The sequence below is a fragment of the Microchirus variegatus genome, assembly GCF_963457635.1.
Source record: "Microchirus variegatus genome assembly, chromosome: 9".
In the NCBI taxonomy this organism is placed as follows: domain Eukaryota; kingdom Metazoa; phylum Chordata; class Actinopteri; order Pleuronectiformes; family Soleidae; genus Microchirus; species Microchirus variegatus.
In genome coordinates, this window is record NC_139810.1 from 17,389,095 (window position 1) to 17,411,927 (window position 22,833).

Below are 22,833 nucleotides of genomic sequence, written 5' to 3' on the forward strand. Positions count from 1 at the left end.
AAGCAAACAAGATGGAGGAGGGGGGTGGGAAACAATGTTAGCAGCAGTCTACAGACTTTTATACAAGGCACACAGATACTGCAGGAATCAAGGGAAGAAAGTTAGACTGGTGTCCTGGGTGTGTCGTCAAAAGCACAAATCAAAAGCAGGGCAGAAGTGATACAAACTGAGGTGCATACACACCGACTGACCACACTGAGGTGCTGTGTTTTGAGGAGACACAAGACTCCCATCAAACATCACTGCCAAATTCACACATGCAGTAAAATGCAGTAGAGGACTTTCAAGTGATTGGCATCCATGTTTCTTATCCAGGATATCAACATTATTTGTCCAGATTTTTATCGGCTGCTTCTTACAGCTCAATAAACTACCCTCTGGAAAGGGCGACCAGAACAAGTATGGCGGACAACTCGAGTGTCTTTAAGAGGTTTTATTCTAAACACAACTCAATACACTACTTAATAGGTTGTAAACCGGCAAAGCATACAGGTTCTGATGATCAGTTACAGATGAAAACACACGAATAAGGGGTTGGTTATATATGAGAAGCGCCTTGGATGTTAAGGCTTTGATTGCGATTGCTTTGATGACAATCCCACTCTGATTCCGTACAGAATGTGCTGAATAACTGCTAGAAAGTTCTACACCTCCCACTTGGCTTCCTGGTTCTTGAACCCAAGTAAGCCACAACAACAATCCAAACAGTTTTAGAGATTACAGATTACAGTTAATCCATCAATGATAATAATTAAGACTTAAGCAGATGTAACATTTACCTAAAGCACATAAAGTCACGTCCTTAAACAGGAACGCGCTACCTACGTCAACGCATTACACATTTCACACGATGTGCTTAATTAAAGGTTTGTTCCCTAAACAAAGTACATTGATTACATGTCAATCAGTCCAGAATGAATAAGTGTCCTCACGGTATCCTGGGGGGGGGGGGGGGGGTCTTGATCCTTAACCGAAACACCCCACGGACAGTAGGAGGGGGGGTCTTGATCCACAACCGAAACACTCCACCGATTGGTGGAGGGGTAGGTCGGGTATTCTGCAGCGATGGTTTACTCCTGCTCCTCCACTGGTAGTAGGACTACCGGCGGCCTGACATCCCTGTGGAGGATGGCAAAGGGGCAACTTTCCACCCCCTGGTCTCTCTCGCAATGCCCGCCAGAGACTGGACAACTTTAGCAAGTTCTTACTTTCGAGTCTCGTACCACGCCTTTTGCTTCGGGATATACTTCTACGACTCGCTCTAGCCTGAATTGGTCCCTCAATGCGTTCTGGTCGGCCAACCACACCAAGCCTCCAATTGCCATTTCTAGTAAGTGTATGCCACTTCCGCCGGGCGAAAAGGCTCGGGCCCTCCGGTTGGTTCCACCGTTTCCAGAACTCATTGACTTCAATTTGAATTGCTCTCAGTCTCAAGACGGGGTAGGTTGGATATTTAGATCCTTGAGTGTCCCCGCTGGGCCCAACACGACCTAGCAGAAGCGTGCTGGGAGTGATAACTCCTACCGACTCATCTCGTACCTGGGCCCTGGCACCGATAGGCCTCTTGTTGGGTAGACTGGCTGCTATGTAGGGAAGGGCTTGGAACTCTGGCGTTGTCAGGTCGCCCTCCTCACCAATGTTACTCAGTGCTCTTTTGAGCGCGCGGACTGCTGCTGTATAGATTCTGTTGCACTCAGATGAAAACATGCACTTCACACACACACGCAGTTCATGCAGCTACTCTTTTAAGGACTATACACTGACTTCTATTCATTTGGATAACCAAGACAAAGTATATGTGCCATATGTAAGAATGTGGCCAAAAACAGTTACTACACTCAAATTCAAAATACAGAGGTCTTTTAGGTTTTGTTTTCTCCACCATTGTAGCTCAGACGTAACTGGTAACCTGTGGTTGCTCGGCAGCTGAGACTCTACTGACTGCAATGATGGTCGACGGCAGTAGGTGGCGCCACATGCCGAAACATGATTTCAAAACATAAACATGATTTGCGGTCCGCAAAATATGTTTTTTAATGCAAATATTTTGGCTGTACTGTTGTTGTTGGTGAGTTCAGTATGTGATATGAATATTATTCCTGGGTCTCTGTGACATATTGGGAGGATTTTATGGCCATTTGCTTTAGATTTATTACATAATGCACCTTTAACCTTAACCGTAACCATATAATGCCTAACTCTAACCTGTACCGCAATAATTCAAATCTTAGCCGTGAAATTAACCAATTCCTCAGAATTGAGGTTCTGCCTCATAAGGACCAGTTTATAGTCTCCATGAGGACCTACTGGTCCTGACAGAGTCAGTGTTTATGCCAGAAAATCCACACACACACGTTTGCACAGTATTCATAGTGACGACATAATGCATTCCCTAGCCTTGCTCTTACCCTAACCCGAACCTAAACTCAATTCTAACTCTAACCCTAAAACCAGGTCTTAACCCTGAAAAAGGCCTTGAAAGATGTGAGGACCAGCCAAAAATGTCCTCACTTTCCCAAAATGTCCTCACTCTGTATGGTTAATACGAATGTCGGTCCTCACAAAGCAAGAAATACAAGAACACACATGCATGCCTGCACATAAACATGCATGCACACACACAGTGACCATCTTTTTGTGATATCGCTTGTCAAGTATGTATCAGCTGAAACCAAGGCTAAACACACACAAACATATCAAAGAAAGAGAATAGCCATGACAAAAAAAAATATGTGTGTAAAATATTGTTTTTGTCTAGTTCTGTGAAAATTTGTTTCATTTTGTCATTCAAAAGTGATTTTGAAATAAATATCCCACTTGGGTTCACCTTTAAATTAAAATGACCTGTGGTACCAACCTGTACAAGAAAAAAGCTTAAAGAAAGAAACATTTTACTGTATGTGTCTTTATTAGGTGAAACTATTCACTATATCATAGGTGAATGTTTATCAACAATATATGAATGTTTGTAATGTGTTATAAGGATATAAACTCCTTGTGTGACTGAATACAATCAGTAAACAACATATATATATTATTGTGCTTTTTGTAAAAAAAAAAAAGAGGACAGGCAAAGCTTTAAGGTTGAGGCTCAGCATCTCAGTTCTGTTTGTATTCTTCATTTTCCTCTTTTAGACAAATATACAATAGCACAAAATGCATTAAATCCAGGAAACTTACGGTTCCGCTTGCCCTCCTCGTCTCCTTCCTCCTCATTCTCGGGGTCAATGTCCTCAGCCTGGGTGATCCAGTCCAGGTAGCCCTTCAGATCTTCTTCCAGCTGTTGCTTCTCACGTAGCTTTTGAAAATCTCCCCGAGCCTTGGCCTTTTCTCGCTCTTTGGAGAACTCTCTGGTCATGGCAGAGCACAGTGACAGTCAAGTACTGCAACAGTGTACAGGATCCGAGCAGACAGAACAAGCCCCCCAGCAAACAAAATATCCATCCACAAATGTTAATCATGTCAAGGTTCACAAAACTCAAGAATTATCACTTATAATGAAAAATGTTAGACAATATTCTGAGTGAGTAATAAACTGGTGTTGGCAGGCATAAATGTCGAGAAACACCGCACAGCACAACACCAAAAAAAACACACAAAGGAGGCACTCAAACCTACCCGCTCAACACACCCAGGACCAAGTTGAGGACAAAGAAGGATCCAAAGATGACCAAACTGACAAAGTAAACCCAAGGCAGCTCAAAGCCCATCGCATCATTCATCTACATGGAAACACAACCAGCATAATCAGTGATTACATTACACACATTACATAAGTGTTCCAGTACAAACTCTACGTGTATGATCTACAGTACAGTAAGTTCCAATCTTTTTTTTTGTGTGTTGTACTCTGTCTGGTTCTGCTGTATATTTTCCCCCTGTAGGTCTTCATTGTGCTGAATTTTTATTTTTACTCAGTAACGGATAGGATTTATAAAGTAACTCAGTACAATACTTGAGTCAATTTATACTCAAGTAAAATACAAAATCCTGATTTTAAATTGTACTTAAAAAATACAAAATACACAAAAAAAATATTAAATACAGTTACTTGAGTAAATGTATTTTGTTACTGTCCACCACTGTATATATATACTATATATATAGTATATAAATTCGCTCAAAGCCATTCTTCAAGAGGGGTAAGAATTGTGGCCACTGTGGCCACTGGAGGGCAGCATGTGAGATATAAATGACAGAGATGAAGTACTACATGAAGAGATTATCTTTAACTAATGTGGCAAATAACTATGCTGCAGAGAGCGTGTGTGACTTTGAATAGATCTCTTTGGTAATGAAGACACAAAGAGTTAATATGTTCTACATTTATATCCACACAGCTGGGTGGATATAAATCGATCCAGCCATCTAATTTCTCCAGGAATGTTCCGTTTGTTTATTTATTTATTTAATTATTTAATTATTTATTGTAGGCCTCCGTTTATCTACCACTTTTCCCTCTTTTAGGTTTTTAAGTCTTCTTCTTTCGCCACTTTAACAACACTATGATCACTGAATTGCCATGGTAACGCATACATGCCTTAGAAAAGTAGAGAGTGTGTGGGGGGAGAGGGAACAAGGACAAATGCAAAAGAGAAGGAAGGAGAGACATTCGCTCATTCAGAGATGTCTGTCGACAAAATCAAATAAAATTGTGATTGTGAGTTTAGCTCCACTGCCTTTAAAGTGCTTTTTATTCATAAAAATCACCGCCTGGTTTTTGAAAATGAGGCACTGAGGGTTTTGAAGTGAGGGCAGTGGTTCAGGCTTGGCTAAATGATGAAAGTAATAATAATAATAATGTTTAGTTTGAATTAATGGCAGAGAGAGAGAAACAGAATGTCATATCGCATGTTATACATGAATGACATTATGTTTCTTGTAGCCTACAGGTTTTCAGTAAATGTACATTCTAATTCTTTTCAGACATCAGTATTATATTGTGTCGTGTATGGAACATATTCATTTTGTACGCCATCTTATTGTTTTTTTTTTTGTGGATGTTTATCTGTAATCTAAAAAATACCTCAGAGAAAATAACACTGTATTTTAAAAATACAAGTGTACACATTATGTAGCTTAACATTCTAAAAACGTGGTGCCGGGTTTGGGCTCGATCAGTGCGATTTTGATGCAGACAGGCAGATTACCCAGTAGAGAACGTCAGTCCAGCCCTCCATGGTGATGCACTGGAACACAGTGAGCATGGCAAACAGAAAATTGTCAAAGTTGGTGATGCCATTGTTGGGGCCTTGCCATCCCTCTCTGCAGTCTGTGCCATTGAGCAGACAATGGCGACCGTGTCCTGATACAGCACATGGTTTGGGCTCTTCTTCTGCAAGGGCACCTGAGAGGCACAGAGACAAATTAATGTATTATTCAAATGGCTGCATTTTCTTTTTCATTATTATTTGCTCTTGTCGTCTCCACAAGCACACAACTTGTTCTTTAGTTTTGCAAATGACTACATTTCCACACGCATTCTTCACCCACTTACATCTCATACTGTGAAGATTGTTTTTTATAAAAGTACTTGATTGACTTAGAGTGCTGTGTATAGTCAATATATGTCCAGTTCTTTTAAAAATGTCCACCCCTGTATATTTGTACTTATCGGACAAAATGTTCTGTCTACAGTTAAAATCTTTCCCCAACTCTCTTCAGAGACTCTATCACCCAGTTTAGGTCTTTGTCCGGGGCTGTGTGTGTGTCTACTGTACTGATGCCTCTGCTTTGCAATTCATTAAATCTAACCTCAAAACCCTTCATGATTTCATTTTACTATACCAAGGTTCAGCCTTGAAAAGTGAATATTTTGTTATACTGTGAATTCTAGTGTAGAATTCATAATACATCTGTTGTAACCATGTTGCTTCTCTTGTCTCACACGTTTCTTACTTCTGCTGATACAGAAAGAGCTTTCATTTCACTTTGTCTTGACATGACAAAGACGTAATTCTACAGTGTCTCTCCATATACAGATCACAGCAAGAATGAGGAGAAGAGACTATATTTAAAGTAAAGTACAAGAGGGAAAACTGCTGTCATATTATAGCGTGACTGTCCAACTTTCCTTGACTCCTTGGGTCATTTTGCTGTGATGTTAGAAGCAACGCTGGGGTAAAGGTCAAACATGTTTACATAATAGCCAGATATTAGTCATTTAATCACTGAGTTTAAATCACCATCTGTTGGTCTGTGCTGTTTTCAGCAGCTTGTCACCATTCACACGCATGTGTCCATTCATTCTCAGAGATTTAATCCTAAAACTGTGATGTAGCACATTATCTGCTGTATGTTAGCTGTGGGTCCCTCTCAATGAAAGTACAGTATAATTACCTGTTTGTTTCACATAGCAGGTGGCATGCATTTTGCCAATGAAGAGTTCCAGGCCAATGATGGCGTAGATGATGATGACGAAGAGGACGAGCAGAGCGATGTGAAGCAGGGGAACCATGGCTTTAATAATGGAGTTTAAAACCACCTGTAAACCTGCAAACACACACAGTGTATTGACGAGTATGAGTGTCCAATGTTTTGCTTTGTCACAGACGAATGATGAACAATCACAGTCACATTAAAACAGGACATCATAATTTACTACTGCCCCATTGTGATGTCTGTTATAATCACTCAATTGTTCCTCAATCACAATTTTATCTACTCACACAATCAGAAATCAAAAAGTATGAGACTGTGCCTAAAAAGGTACAAACGCTTTGTCGCTGCAGTTGTACCCTATCAGGGTACAAGCACTGTACCTTTAAAATGACTACCTGCTTGTTTATACCTCTAAAGAAACATTTCTGCACCCCAGTGACAAACATTTACCTGTACACACTGAGAAAGGTACAGCACTTGTACCCTGATAGGGTAAAACTGGAGCGACAGCAAAAGGTACCGTCTCGTACTTTGATTTCTTAGTGTGAGTCGTTGCTATGGCAACACGCACACGCACACACAGGTCAACTTCAGGTACAGCCAGATGTGAAGTGAAACAGAAGCAGTGCATGAAGCAGCACCTCCTGGATAATAAAGGGAGTGATTGGAACAGTGAGGTACACCATAGATGCTTTAGGACGGGGGGGGATCCATATTTGTGTCAATATATATACACATGGATATAACAGTGACAGAGTATAAGAAATGTTGAAAGTTTTATATCAGGAATCTCTTCTTGTTGCGGTTGGCAAAACATGAGTTACATGAGAGAAAGAAATGACCGACTCACTGATAAAGGAGACATTTTGGCTTGTAACTATTGACAATGTCTACATCATGAAGTCATATCTTCATTATCTAACCACCTTATTCCTGGACACACTGCTGGAGAAGTGATTACGGGTGGAGCCGTAAACAGTTCTTTCCAGTGGCAAAACATGGAGGCGGCGGCGGCAGCGTGGCTACAGGATCACACTGTTCCTGTAATGCAGGAGCATCCTGCAGTTTGTATAACAGCTGATTTTGAAACTAAAACCCAGGCTTAGTTATGTGGGACACTAAGGCTCTCTCTTGGCTATTTGTCTGCCTTTAAATAGAGTAAATAAAGTGGCTAAATATGCCAGTGTACATGTGATGAAGGCAAATCTTCAGGCCATTTTCCTGAATGAATTTACTTTTGCCACTAAACGAATGCTTACTTTAGTGGAAATAAACAACTAGCCATGTGTACATGTGTGTTCAACTGCTTCCTTTAGCTTAATTGCTCCTGTTAGGGATTACAATTTTCTAATTTTCTAATTGAATTCAAGCGCTACAACTTATACTGTAACCAGTGAATCAGCATAATTTCAAGAACGAGTGTGCAGAGCTTTAAAGTATCAAATAAGGTACAGAAGAACAAATTTGGAAATTTAACTTGAGTTACTTGAGTGTTAAATGAAAAACAGCTTCATGTTTTACTCACTGGGAACTCCAGAAACAAGGCGAAGGGGTCGTAGGACTCGAAAGGCTCGTAGGGCCTTGACATCAAACCCCCCCGGTTTGCCACCAGACTGTCCACCAGAGTCAGCATCTTTGGTTATCATCTCCAGAACAACACTGAACAACCTGGAGAAGAAAAGGCGTATTGGGAGGTGAGATGGAGGAAATTTTGGAGTGGGAGGCAGAAGGGAAAAAAAAAAAAACAGAGAAAAGAGAGCAGAGATGGAAATGCCATCAAAACACAAAGAGCAAAGCCACATGTCTGCTATGTACTTGTCTCTGTGTACATGCTCCTGTGTGTGTAGTTATATAATATATTATATGGTTTAAGTATGTTTGTATTTTATGTCTGTGCATATTTGCCTTTATCTTTCACAACTCGTCACAATTTATGTCCCACAGGAGCCAGGTGGTCAACTGATAAACCTACTAAACAAGGCTTGTGTGTGCGTGTGCGCTTGACTCAATGTCGAGGCTGCAACTCGATGTGTGTCTATGTAAGGAAGCGGCAGTGTAAGCAAGTATGTGTATGTATGGTTTAAGCATAATTGAGCTAAAGGGATATTATTGTTTGTCTGGGTATTTAGTTACATCTTTAATATTGTGCGTTTGGTCATACCGTGTTTATTTATCTACATATGAACTCACCCAACAATGACAATGACAAAGTCCAGCAGGTTCCAACCATTTCTAACGTAGGAGTTTTGGTGCATGACCAGGCCGTAGGCAATAATCTTCAGAAATGTCTCTACAGTGAAAATGATGAGGAAGGCATATTCTACCGTTTCCTGTGTGATGGAGAGAGCAAGAAACAAAACGTTTAGTCATGAAGTTTACAAGAAACAACATACAGACAATCAAAGGTTTAGTGTGTAACTTTGCAAGGGGTTTATTGGCACACATTTAATATATTCCCCAGAGGTGTGCCCATATAATTGTATAATCACTTTCATGGTTTTCATAGCCTCAGAATAAGTATTTTATATGTACATACAGAGGCATGTTAATTAATTCTTTATTTTTTGAAAGAAGTGCCACGGTTCAATTAAAAGGCTGCAGGGGTAAAAACCCATCAAGCAACAGCACAAAGAAACACTGGCTGTCAAGAGAGAGATGTGGCAAAAACATCTGTGTCTGTATATTCAGATGATAAAATCATAAACACAGCACAGCAAGGGATACTTTGTTTAATTCAGTATACGGAAGGAATAAAAGAACAATGAAGAGTGAGGGTGAAATAAACAAACATACAAAGTCTTCAGAATAGAATTCAAGGAAAAGGCATCACATTATCGTCTGTATCGCCTTTTGACAGATGACCTCCTGGGAAAGTGGTGCAGAAACACCAAAGATATGTGCATTTTCAGCCATACTGTATGTCCTGTTGCATCAACAGCATGTTTCCATAGCAACAATGTGTTACCATGTGATGAACACAAGTATTTGAATTAGGACATCTACACACACGTCTATTTATTGTAAAATGTGAAAACCAATTGTCTCACTGTCTCACCTCCAGTTTCTTTCTCTATCTCACAAAAATCTTTCACTCTCCTACATATCTCAATTCTCTCTGTCTCTCCCACACACAAACAATCACTCTCGCTCTCTACCTCCCTGCCTCTCTCGCTCTATCTTTCTATGGCTCCCTCAATGTGAAAGGTTAGTGAGTTGGCAGGTTTTAAGGCCCATTAACTAAAGCTCTTTTCGTGTTGATTCAAAGGACATAAACACACAAAGCACACACGGACAGCGTGCGCAAAGATTCCGAGTCACGCAGACACGTTCGTGCTCACAGAGAGACACTGGAGACAACACTGCTCGCTCAGACTTCACACCTACACACATGGACAGAGAGACCTACAGCAGTACACACTCCCAAGCCAACCAGACATACAGTTTGACAAAGGGATCATAGAAGCCTCTGGATATGGTGAAGAATAACTGTGTGTGTGTAAATTATTTTTAAAGATGAACTGTTGCTCAAGACTCTCTTCTTTAAATTGTGTAATGTGCTTTGTTTTAGGGCAGCCACTGCCTTTTATTAAAGTCACCTCTTTCTTCAGAAAGATGTTTTGCATACTTTTACCTCACTTGGATGTAAAAGTAAATGTTTGAAGGCAGTCATGACATTATCTTTTTATGACAAACAAACAAACCCCTTTAGTGTTGTGGTAATGTTGTGTGAGCCTATAGTTTTACCACAAAACAAAAATAATATGACAAAAGATGAATTGGATAACCTGATTTCCCTTTCACTGAGACATTGTTCTGCACTGATATAAAATCGACTCAGTTCTTATTAAATGGACCAAAAACATGGAGAATCACTGCCATGCTCTATTGATGCCATAGAACGGTCCAGATGCTTCCACTCATGTAAATATTGATTTTCCTGCAATGGATATATGTCTTTGTGTTCCTAATTGTTAACAGGTGTAAGCTGAGCTGTGTGCCATTACAGTAGCTGTGTGATGACCTGTTAAGGTCAACAAGCGCCATGACTCAGAGCTGTTTCACACTGATAAGGGCCTTTGAAGCATGCATGAACACACCTGCCTCCATCCAATTTAAAATTCTTGCTCCCTCCTACTGTTGTTTGCATAGGTCTGAAATGTCCGCCCTTCTGCTTGAACAGATGACAGCGCGTGTTATCCGGGTGTGTGTATCTTTCAATGCGAGTCTAAATCAGCCGCATTCAGGTTGTGATGCGGGAGTAAGGCTGTGCCTAAAGAATAAAGATTACTGCAGGATAATGGTGACAACAAACGGAGTGGTCACGTGACGGTAAATAGCACACAAATGCATGCATGCATGAACTAGAAAGAACAATCAGAGACTCCAAACCTCCGCCCGTGGCCACCTGGTTCGCACAGAATGAATACACTTGCTCATCTTTCAAAGGTAAACAGTTGTTTAGAATATCCTGACCACCACCAAAATCTGATAATTTCTTCCTTGCACCATAACCAAAATATTAAATTGAATCCATCCTTTACTTTTTGAACAAGGCAATCCGATGCAGACCTCTGTTGGTCATGGCGAGTGCAAGTGCAGGTGTGGAAGCACAAACAAACAAACAGAGCCACCAAAAACAATACTTCACTCCCGCTCCGTGGTGTGAAGTGATTATGAACAAATCATAGACACCCAAGTGGAGGAGTAAGCAAGGACACAAACACTTGTTGGTTAGTAGTGTGTTGGTCTTTCAAAAGTGAGGACCACACGCCAAATGTGTGTGTAAACTTTATGACTTGCGTATGGGAGGCCGTTTGCGTCTTGCACTCACATGTTACATGTCAATGAGGCAATTGGACTTTTAAATACAATTTTAACCTCTTCCGATGTGACAACCACAATGTCGGAAATTTCAAAGAGTAATCAACAGCCCCCACGTAAGCGCGGTCGATGAGGAAATGCGGCAGATCTTCAGACCAGGAGCAACAGGTGTATCAGGCCGGAGTGGATCCTCTCAAGCCCATCATGTTGTTGCATCCATAATAGCGTGTAAGAGAGTATGATAGTAAGTGCGCGTGACTATAGTAGTGTTTGTGAGAGAGTATGATAGTAAGTGTGCGTGACTATAGTAGTGTTTGTAAGAAAGTATTATAATAAATGTGCGTGACTATAGTAATATGTGTGCGTGACTAGTACTGTTTGTGAGAGAGTATGATGTAGCATGTGACCGCTAGACTGAATTTTTTCTCAAACGGCCTCTCATACTGGCGGGTGAAACTGTCAATCAACTGTTGTGTTGTTTTTTAACTTATGAGAGTAACTCATTGGTCTCGATCAACTCACTTTTCAAGGCCAAAATGTGGCGGCATATTGCTGACGTGAAGAAGCCGGTTGTAACAACGGACCAACAAAAGGAGACATGTAAAAGTAAAAGAAGACATTTTAACACACAGTGGTCAGTTGGCGCAGATGACGAGATTTGTGACTTTCGCTTGTTTGTGGCGTTAGTACAGGAGAAATGTGCTGTCGTGACCGTCGTACGCATGGCTCAGAAAAAGCGAAGTCAAATCCATTTGTAATCAGGACAAAAAACTTAAAGTGAGAGGCAATTAGGGACCACGAGCCCTCAAAAAGCCGTCTTTATTTAAGGCACAAAACAATTTGGCTGGTAAAAAGCCACTGTGGCAGGTGGACGCGAGTACTATTAAAAATAGACAATCATTTTTAATTAGTGGACCCCACACCTCCTAAGGGCCTGAGTCACATATTCACCAGCAGATGTCAGTTTTCAGAGGACAGGCACATGCATGTATATATATATATATATATATATATATACATATATACTGTATATATATATATACTGTATATATATATATATATATACATATATATATATATATATATATATATATATACTGTATATATATATATATATATACATATATATATATATATATATATATATATATATGTATATATATATATATATATACATATATATATATATATATATATATATATATGTATATATATATATATATATATATATATATATATATATATATATATATATATATATATATATATATATATATATATATATACATATATATATACATATATATGTATATATATACATATATATATACACACATATATATATACATATATACATATACACACAGTATATTTATACTGTTTCGCAGTAGAAGCTTAGCAGGTACATGCTTATTTCCAAAACAGCAACTCTACATGAGCATAACACAATGCTACACAAGTTTCTCTCACACAAACACACACACACACACAGAGAGAGAGAGAGAGAGAGAGAGAGAGAGAGAGAGAGAGAGAGAGAGAGAGAGAGAGAGAGAGAGAGAGAGAGAGAGAGAGAGAGAGAGAGAGAGAGAACAAAGATATTAGAATTTATTTCCGAGGTGATTCAGTAAGTTATGTGTTGTATATATATCTTTTAATGTAGCATTACTTGTCCAGATTGCATTCTGGAAACTTGGAGCTGCATGGTTCAGGAACAGCAGCAGCTGCGATTGAACATGCAGGCACTAATAAAAAAATTTAAAAAAGAAACCACTAAGTACAACTATCCTTCTTGAGTAAAAAAAAAAAATAGTGTGTGGTAATCCACTGAAGATTGTGGAACATTTTTTTTAATAAACAAAGAACAACACAGACTCAAGCATTCAAGGCAGGGAGAAGGAAAGGCAGCTTAATTGATTTAAGTGCATCCTGTAAGCTCCCAAATGGCGTCCAAACTTTTGCAGCTGGAGCTGAAGCCAAGAGAGCTCGCTTTGTCTCATGCAGAGGACGAACAAAATGTCCTAGACAATGTTTTGTTCTGGCAGACTGTGATGTGTGTTTTCAGTAGAGAACTATCTGCACAGTTTAAATAGCTTAGATTTGTGCTTAACCCTTAGAACACAGAGCGTTTTGGCTACTTTTTCCCATTACTATGTTTAAACGTACAGAAGCTATATATAGTGTCTTATGTCCTTTTTTTCAGCACATCCTCTGCAATCTGATAAAACATTTCTTTCATTTTCACCAACTATATAAACACATCTGAGCAAAAAAACACTCACAAGGTTCAGATTTAAATTGGTGAAATTTGGAAATCACAGTTCAAAGTTCACTTGGCTTGTTTTATGAACAAAAGTGCTAAATGAACAGACAAGTTGAAATGAAAGTTTTAGAGTGGGCACAGCGCGACAGAGATGAAAATGAAATGACTGAAACTGCCAGAGAGAGAAGTAAAGAGATCCAAGGACAGGAGAGTGAAAGAAAACACAGAAGTGAGACAAACAAGGAAGGACAACAAGTGTCAATCTGTTTGTGAGCACTCAATAAAAAACACAGAATCCATCCAGAATCTTGAGTCACGTTTTAGGCCAAATTAATTAAAAAAAAAAAAAAAATCAGTATTGATATTATAAATTAGAGGCTTCACAAAGGTAATAATGAATAATGAATAAATCAGATTGAATTACATTGTAGTTTTTATGTGAGGCTGCTTTATTGTACACTGTGTCCTCACACTCTTATGGTAAGAACTCACTGGTTTGTTCCCCAGTAAGCAAAACTGGTCTCAGGACTGGAGAGTTGGCTGTACTCTGTAAGTGCCACATTATGGTGTGTGAATCTTTGCAGTTATATTAACAAGTTCAATTTTTCTGCACTGTCCCACTTCACATGACCGCCTAATTAATTTTCTGAATGTGACTTTAAACACATGACTTAGACGGTTTGTGTCCCTTTGAAACCACTCACTCAATCATAGAAACACAATGTTTTAAACTTAAATAAATAGATAAATAAAAGGAATGTTTTAAGATTAAACTATCATTTTTGGAACATTCAGTACAGGTTTTGCAATGTTTTAAACAGCTGATTTACACGTTATGATGCAATGTGTTTGGAGACACCTACACAAGACGTATCTCATTGCACCCATGTGATTCATATAAGGCTTCTCTATGTCAGATGTAATATACAGGAGCTGTAGTGGTGTGTGTGGGTGTGTGTATGTGTAAAGGTATATTGTCTGTGTCTGTCACTGGCACAAAGTATTTTTTTTTAAGTATTTTATTTATTTATTTTTTAAGTTTTTAAAGTAATTTTATTCTGCAGACTGCAATAAAATGATCTGTGGTGTTTCATGAGCTTCAGAGACTGAAGCCTTTAAGGCAGAGGCTCCTCCCCCTCACAGGTAAAATAAATATCTCGGTAGAGATTTCCACTGCTGTCATCTTCACACAGCTCTCTGGCACAAACACACAAAAGTGCAAACAAAAAGTAATAAAAAATAGCCACATAAGCTGTTGATGCTGAGAGCTTTAGAATTTTTTTTAGCTTTAGGGCATGTATTTTGGTTATGCTGCCGGTAGTAGGTTCAGATTTTACAGGCACATATGAATGTGGTAATAATATACATATTTCATATATATGCTCATTCTGGAAGCAAATAAGTATTTTTCCTGAATTGTTGAAATGTGCTTTTAAAGTCAAATATCATTATAGACAGATTTTTGGGTTAAGTTAATTTTTTATTTTTTAAAGGGAATGGATCAACATTTGGAACTAAAAACCTTTAATACAATCCTCACCTCTGCAAACATCAAGCAGCTGATGCTGTGTCTCAGTTTGTGTACTTCAATATACATACTTGTCATTTTAGGCAAGCAAGTTAACACGCAGAGGACACATCAGTCAGGCCCTAACCCTAAACCCAGTGGCACAATCATTTTAATGTGGCATGACAGGGACACAAATACAAAAGAGTAAATATCTCCATTTTAAAGCTCCAGTCTATTTCTCCCTATTGACTTCTGAGTATAATGATAATAGATGATGCATTTTTCTCTCCTGTCGTTCCCCTCGCGCACACACACACACACACACACACACACACACACACACACACACACACAGTCCACAGGAAATGGAGCCGTGTGCTTTACAAGTCGTGATACATTTTTCTACAGTACTTCATTAAGTTATGTGTTGTTTATCTTTTTTCTGTGTTTTTTTTTTACCATAGCGTTATTTGTCCAGACTGGATGCAGTCTGGACAACTGTGTGGAGCTGTGAGGTGGCAGATCTGCACACGCAGGCACATAGTGAGGCAGTTCTTAGGGGAGCACTGTTGGCACAGCATGCATTTGCAAGATTAGATGATCACATTCATAAGAAACTAAAAAAAAAAAAATGATGTTCATAATAAACGTAAGATTCCAAAGTCCTACTGAATGTCCAGGTTTATTTTTAGCAGGGTGACTCTGTCTTGCTTCACTTGTGCTGCGCTTCTTTCGCCTCACCTGCTCTGTCATGATTATAAATTTGTCCCTCTGTGTGCGGCATGGGACAAGAAATAAAAAACAAAACTGCTATACAGAGTGATATTAATCAGCATTGTGTAAGCGCATTGGACATTCTTTAAAACACACTAAAACTAAAAAAGTTCAAAATCTTCTGATGCTGAAGATAATTTGGCAGAGGTTTCTCATCATCTGGGAGAATCACAGATACACACACACACCCCCAGAGGGTTAAAAACAGGTTTACTCTATGTCACTACCCTCAGTGATGATAACACAAGCTGACGTTAGCCCCAATGCAATGTGGCTCAGATCAGTGTGTTTGTTCAGTCAAATCATTCTCCCACACAACAGGTACTCATCACCATCCCATAATGCTCTGTCTGACTGAAAGCTGTGATGATGCAGCCTGAGTCACATGATGTAAACAGGAAGTTATTAACATATTTGCCCTGAATTGGGTATTTTATTTAACAATTGACTTAAAACAAAACCTACTCATAAAGGCTGTATATACACACTATTGTTATACTGTATTCTACTGTACTCCTTATACTGATTCATGGTATATAATATAATCATAATGTTTTTACCTGCCTCACTAAAGAACACCTGGAGCCATGCTGTGCTCATTCCCTCTCTTGTAAAGTCAAGCAGTTGTAATTATTACCTCATGTAGATATTTGCCATGGCTTCATGAGTAGGGCTGCAGCGATTATTTGATAAATAAGTGATTACAAAAGTAATCGTCAACTATTTTGATACTCGCTTAATCAATTGTGGAGTGTTTCTTTCAACGATTTAAACAAGCTTTCTGATTTTCTCAGCTTCTTAACAAATAAATCATTAAAAGTGAATCATTTTGGTTTGTGGACAAAACAAGACATTCGAGAACATCATCATTTCCAGGTTTGATCAACATGTTTCAACATTTTCTGACATTTTATTACGTTTACTCAATGAATGGAGAAAATAATTGAGCGATTAGTCGATTATGAAAATAAGCCTTAGGTCATATTTTAGAGAAAACAAAGTTTATAATTTTTGCTACCGATCAACTCTCCTGCACTGTTGTGCATGTGTGTGTGTGTGTGTGTGTATGATGAATCAGCAGCCAGGCGGTCAGAAGCAGGCCAATCAGCTCCTATTAGCTTGTGTCCCCACTGGACTTAATGAGATTAATGAGAGCCTGAAAGGTGGAGGATGTGCCGCTGGCTGCTTTAGAACATGAGCACAGGCTGAACAAAGGAGCCACTGATGTCACCACAACCTTGTCGTGTCAATGAGTGATGCTAAAGCCCTTTGATCACCCATTTAAATGTATATTATATTAAAAAAAAGAAAACACAGGACTATTGTCACATGCATACAGAGTGCACCCTTTTTAATGAGAGGTTGATTATGTGTTGCACAACTGTCCATCTCTCTCTACATATTATACTCATTATATTCAAAATCTGAAGTTTTTATTGTATGGATGCTTCAGTAGATCTGTCTTTACCTGCAGGAGCATTTTGCACATTTACAAACACAAACAACTGAAATATAGTATATGTAAGTGTACATACTGTATACATTAAGTAATAGGGGAGGATACATTAACCATTTAGGTTATATAACTATTCAAAAACCTTCTGTGGGGGGTTTACATATATTCAATCCTCTGTCCTGACCTCTCTGATAAAAGTGAAATGTTTGTGTTGACGTTGAACCTACATCTAAACTTGAGAAAAGTTGCTATTATAAAGGAATTAAGGGAGGAGGAAAGGAAGCATGTTGATCGTCCTACTTTGTCTTGTAGCACAGACTGGAAACAAGGGACAAACAAGGGACAGCTGAGTGGAGAAACAAAGATGTGATTTATATTGGCAGCATCCCATCTCGTCTCGCTGTTGCATCCTACATGATTCTCTCCCTTTTGACATCTCTCTCTCTCTGTGTCTCTGTGTCTCTCTCTCTCTCTCGCTCTCTCGCTCTCTGTACTGATTTTCTTTTCCTCTCGTTCTCTATCTCAGTCATCTACACAGAGGCCGAGGTCTGTCCTCTGATGTTGTGTTAGATATGCATGAAACCAGTCCAGAGGAGAAGACTGTAATTGCTTCTTACTAATCATCAAACCAATTAGTCTTTCCTCATTCACTCACTTAACGAGCACAATTACACGACAGAGACCGTGTACTGTAAAACATGGTCAGTGCGTTATTTTAAATGACAGATACTTCATATTTTTAGAGTCTCTGTTTTACTGATGACTAGTGCAGTGCCCGTAGGAAGTATGTATTCCTATAGTGGGAGCTGAAGAAGATTTTTCAGTTATGGTAATGCATGACAAGGAACGTAAAGGCTAACATAATACAAGCACTGTGCAAACCCATTAGGCACAACGCAAATGTTTTAATTTTTGATTAGCATTAGCATAGCTAGCTGTCGTGACCGTCAGCCACGCAAGTGGTTTGTATTATGGAAACAGGTTCACCGCAAAGTAGTAGCATGCTTGTATTATGTTAGCCCTACGCTAATGCTAATCGTAGCCTTGCTAGCTTACCTTCGCCAAGTTAGCCGCAAAGTAGTAGCATGCAAATGCAAAAAAATATATATGTGCTCGCATATTGGTGAATGACACCTGGTTGTTTCAGTAACACCATGTTCTGCGTTGAACCGTGTGAAAATGTCTCACCCACCGTGAGGACAGCCCCTTCACTGCCACCTCCCCGCTCCAGACAGCGCAGCTGCTGCTGATGAGCCGCTGCCTGCCTGGTGTAGCGTGATAAATCAGCAAAAATGCAGCATGATAAATCAGCGAAAATTACAATTCCTCCAAAAAATATGAAAATCAAGGATGCACACCATCGGGCCATACGCACCCCTATCCAAAGTCTTGGGGCAATCTGACAAACAGCGAGATATGCCCGTCACAAACACACACACAGACACACAGACGCAACTTGCTTTATAGATAGATGTCAACTCTAATCAGTTTATGCATCACGTATGATTCAACAGAAATGTCCAAACTAAAAGGTCGCAAGTATACAGACACTTGGGCCAAGTGAAATCCAGTTAGACCAGAGGAAAATGCCAGGTAAGTGAGTGCAGGTGGCAATAAGTTGAGCTTTACAGTAGATTAAAGACTCATTCAAAGAGGCAAAGATTATACAAAAATGTATAACTATTTCTTATAAAATTCCAAGGAGAAAAACATTTCTCAGATAACAATAATGATGAGACCTCTGCACTTCCTTCCTACATCACAAATAAACAGCTTCATAAGTTACCACTATGATTATTAAACTATTGGCAGCCATTTTGTTTTCACAGACTAAACCAGATATCAAGACGCAGCTTTGTTATTAATTCATTTGAAACAATGAGTAAAAAGTCACCAGTGTGTGCTTATGATTCAGCAGATGAGTTTGGCCTCTGTACGTTTCTCTTCTTTTTCATTCTAGCTTTCATTTATTTTTAGTCATGGATCCATAATCCGCAGTCAAAAGAGCGGTTATGGCCAAAAAAAATTTCAGCCAACATTGCTATTGGCTGACCACCAAAAGCTTACTAATCCACAGTTGGTATTAAAATCATAAACCACGGCCGCCTCAGAGATCCTCAGAGATGTGCCTATGCAGTATAGAATAACATGTATATGACCTCAGTCTACAGCCAGAAGTTGATGAAACTAAAACACATGCAAAACAACTGCATGCTAAATGAAAGCTGATTGAGTTATACTTTTACCAGATAAACAGTATATTAGTTATTCAAAACATGAAAAACATTGTCTCCTCCTCTGTCCACTTCTGTCTCCTCTTCGTCCTTCCTCTCTTCCTGCTCTCATTCCTCCTCATCCTGTCCTCAGACCCCCCTCCCCTCTTCTTACATATTTTTCCCTGTTCCTAAAATCTCCCCCTTGCTACCCCCCTGCCACCTTCTTTTCTGCCCTCCCCTCGTTTTCCTGTTCTCCCCTTCCTCCTCTTAGTCTGCCTGTCCTTTTTCTGTTCTTTCTCTCTCTCCTGTTGAGAGCCTGCTCTTCGGATACTCCACAAGTCTCCATGGCCACAGTTGTCACGGCAGCAGGCTGTGCTGTATGTAAAACAAGGTGGAGGAGCAACACGCATTGAATAAAAATACTAAAAATGCCCACTGTATGGTTTGTAGTCGCAACAGATGTGTTTTAAATGCCATTGTAACAGCGCTGCACACGTTTGATTGTAACAGTTTAACAACGGCGCTCTTTAGCATAAACAAATGAGCTAGCCTAGCGTCAAAGACAGTATTTATGAGGGGTTCATTTGATAGTTTTTTGTCTTTTCAGGGTAGTTGACAATTATATAAAATTGTCGATCACATCAAATAACAATGATAGCGATCAGGAGGAAACGGAAAACAGCACTGTGTCCATGCGGGTGCTGTTCATTTGGACGCAGGTGTGCAGCAGTGATCTGCACCATACCAGTCCATCTTTGACCATTTCATGGTCAAGTTGACCTGCTGCACCTGGATACACACACTGTATGTAGGCAGGTTATAGGTAAAACCTACATCCTCTATATATTGGTTGTTTTATTTTGTTTGTCTCTGTGCATAGCAGAACTATGAATACACCAGTATTATTATTATTATTATATCAAGTATAGTATAGTAGAGAAGCTAATTTAAATGTAACTGTTTTATACAATGTAACATGTGTTGTATAATAAAAGTAAACCCACAATACTTAATTATTGGTCCTGCTAAATCTACTTGAAAAATCGAAATGCTCGCAAAATAAAAGCTCAGGTCTTAGGGGGTTAAAAGCACAAAATAAAATAGATTATTTCTGACTTTTACCATGTCCTGTGTCCATTCACAATACTCCATTGTACCTAATAACTAAAATGTAACTGTTTTCCATACATTTCCCGTAACATCTACTGTGTCTGTCACAAAGAGCATACTGAAAGAGCAAAAACATAGAAGACATTAATGTTTAAAACCGCCAGTGCAGAACCTCTGCCACCAGTCCTGAGTAACTACCAAAACACTTGCTGTCTTTCGCTGTTTGTCCAAAATGAAATTAAGCAGACGCCATTCTGAGTAAACTTTACGAGGACCTTTTCTGGCACACACACACACACACACACACACACAAACACACTGAAGCATGTTAAACCGCTGTTGACATTTCATATGATGCTCACACAAAAACCATGGCACACACACACAAACTTAACATGTAAACAGTGAGTGAACCTACAAGGTAAATGAAGCTTTAAGAACATCACCTCTGTGTAGTAACACTAGTGTGTGTCCAAACCACTCCAAGTCCCTTTAATTGTGCAAAATAAATAAACATGAAAACAAAAAGCTGTAGGGGGAGCTAGCATAGACAAAGGAGGTTAGCAGCAGTATTAGGGCCAAAACTGAAGGTAAAGTTCTAATATTAGAAAAAGTCATAATTTTATGAGATAAAAGTTGTAATATTACAAGATAAAAGTAATATTATGAGAAAAACATGTAATATTATGAGAATAAAGTCTTTCATTGTTATCTGATGTATTGTTATTAAATAGCAACAAAACGCAGATGTAACCAGCGACAGCCTGCAGCCTCCACAAAATAGATGATTTTCTCCAAGCAAGTCTGTGGGATTCTTTCGTCCAAACACACTCAGTTTCTTGCACAATGCATTTCTCCTCTTGATGCACGTTGCAGCTGATCATCTGAGACTTTGCTTGAATACTAATTACGACTATTCTCATAATATTATGACTTTATTCTGGAAGGATTACGAAATACAGGATGAGGAAATTGGACACTCTAAAGTGACCGTAGGTGTGAGTGTGAGAGTGGATGATTGTTGGTCTCTTTGTGGCCCCATGTCAACTGGGATTGACATGGGACCCTCATGTGGAGGATAAAGTGGTAAAAGATGGATGGATGGGATAAACTGTCAGTTGTGACACACACACACACACCATCCCTGTTTTCTGTGCCTGGCTGATAATGAGAGCTTCACCTCACATGCTGCCCACTTACATCACACATCTTCATCCTTCCTTGCAAACACCTACACAGACACACAGTACCTCCGTGCGTGCGCACACACACACGCACACGTCTTGACAGAATGTCAGCTGGAAGTGCAGCGAGTGTGTGAGGAGGCATATATACAGTAGTTTCACCATGTATGTTTGTATGAAAACACTGCCCTGAAGGCTGACAACATGCCAGGTCAACCACCAGTCACATGCTGCCTATAGTCTGATCACCGATACATTTAATTGATCTCTCTCGTTCTCTAACATCCTGTCTCTGTTGCTCTCAGCTGTGGAAATGACATGACGATGAGTCACACTGTGTGTGTGTGTGTGTGTGTGTGTGTGTGTGTGTGTGTGTGTGTGTGTGTGTGTGTGTGTGTGTGTGTGTGTGTGTGTGTGTGTGTGTGTGTGTATCAGTGTATCATCGGCTTCCTCATTTAAATACGAACATGTTTAATACATCATTTAAAAGGGTTGTAGTTGAGGGTTACATGTGCAATACACAGATGGGCTTTATCACTGTCTTTTTATCCTGGGCAGTTTTTATTATGTATTTTTAGGTGTTAATTTATTTTACATTTTTTAACCTTGTGTTTTCAGTATAATGCTTAGTACATTCTCTGACACGTAGTGTTTCCTCACCTTTCAGGATTTATGTTTTGGTAATGGTTGTGGAGTGATGATTATGAAGATTGTGTAAATAAATCTGTTTTTCAATGCAGTTAATTGTGTTCCACTGTTGTATATATTGTTCATATCAGTTTACGCATCAAATAATGTATTTTATGTCAATGATAGTCATGAATTTGTTTGCACTACAGCTTCAACAGTATAAGAATTTGGGGAGGTTTGGATTGTTGATAAGACCAGACAAGCTATTTAACAATTACACCTGAGGCTCTTTAGGAAATAGTGAGGCGAATTGTTATTCTAGAATGAGCGTGGGTGGTAATTTATCAAAAATGACGGCCGTATTATTTTCTCTTACAGCAATACAACAAACAATAAAATGTTTATCCATTTTGAAATAATATACCTTAACAACAAACTGTTCTGAGCAAATACATTCAAATACTATTTCAGTCACTGAAGTCAAATGTTTT

General features: G+C 39.2%; 1 protein-coding gene across 1 annotated transcript in view; it reads right to left on the bottom strand.

The window, feature by feature from the left end:
* Positions 1 to 22,833, bottom strand: part of cacna1db (calcium channel, voltage-dependent, L type, alpha 1D subunit, b) — a gene marked incomplete at both ends in the record, with an annotated part of 63,222 nt that overhangs the window by 32,465 nt on the left and 7,924 nt on the right. Inside the window, 6 exon segments of the mRNA XM_083895043.1 lie at positions 3,181 to 3,350; positions 3,619 to 3,722; positions 5,151 to 5,347; positions 6,340 to 6,492; positions 7,907 to 8,049; positions 8,572 to 8,711. Of these exon segments, the coding sequence (XP_083751169.1) occupies positions 3,181 to 3,350; positions 3,619 to 3,722; positions 5,151 to 5,347; positions 6,340 to 6,492; positions 7,907 to 8,049; positions 8,572 to 8,711 (907 nt within the window).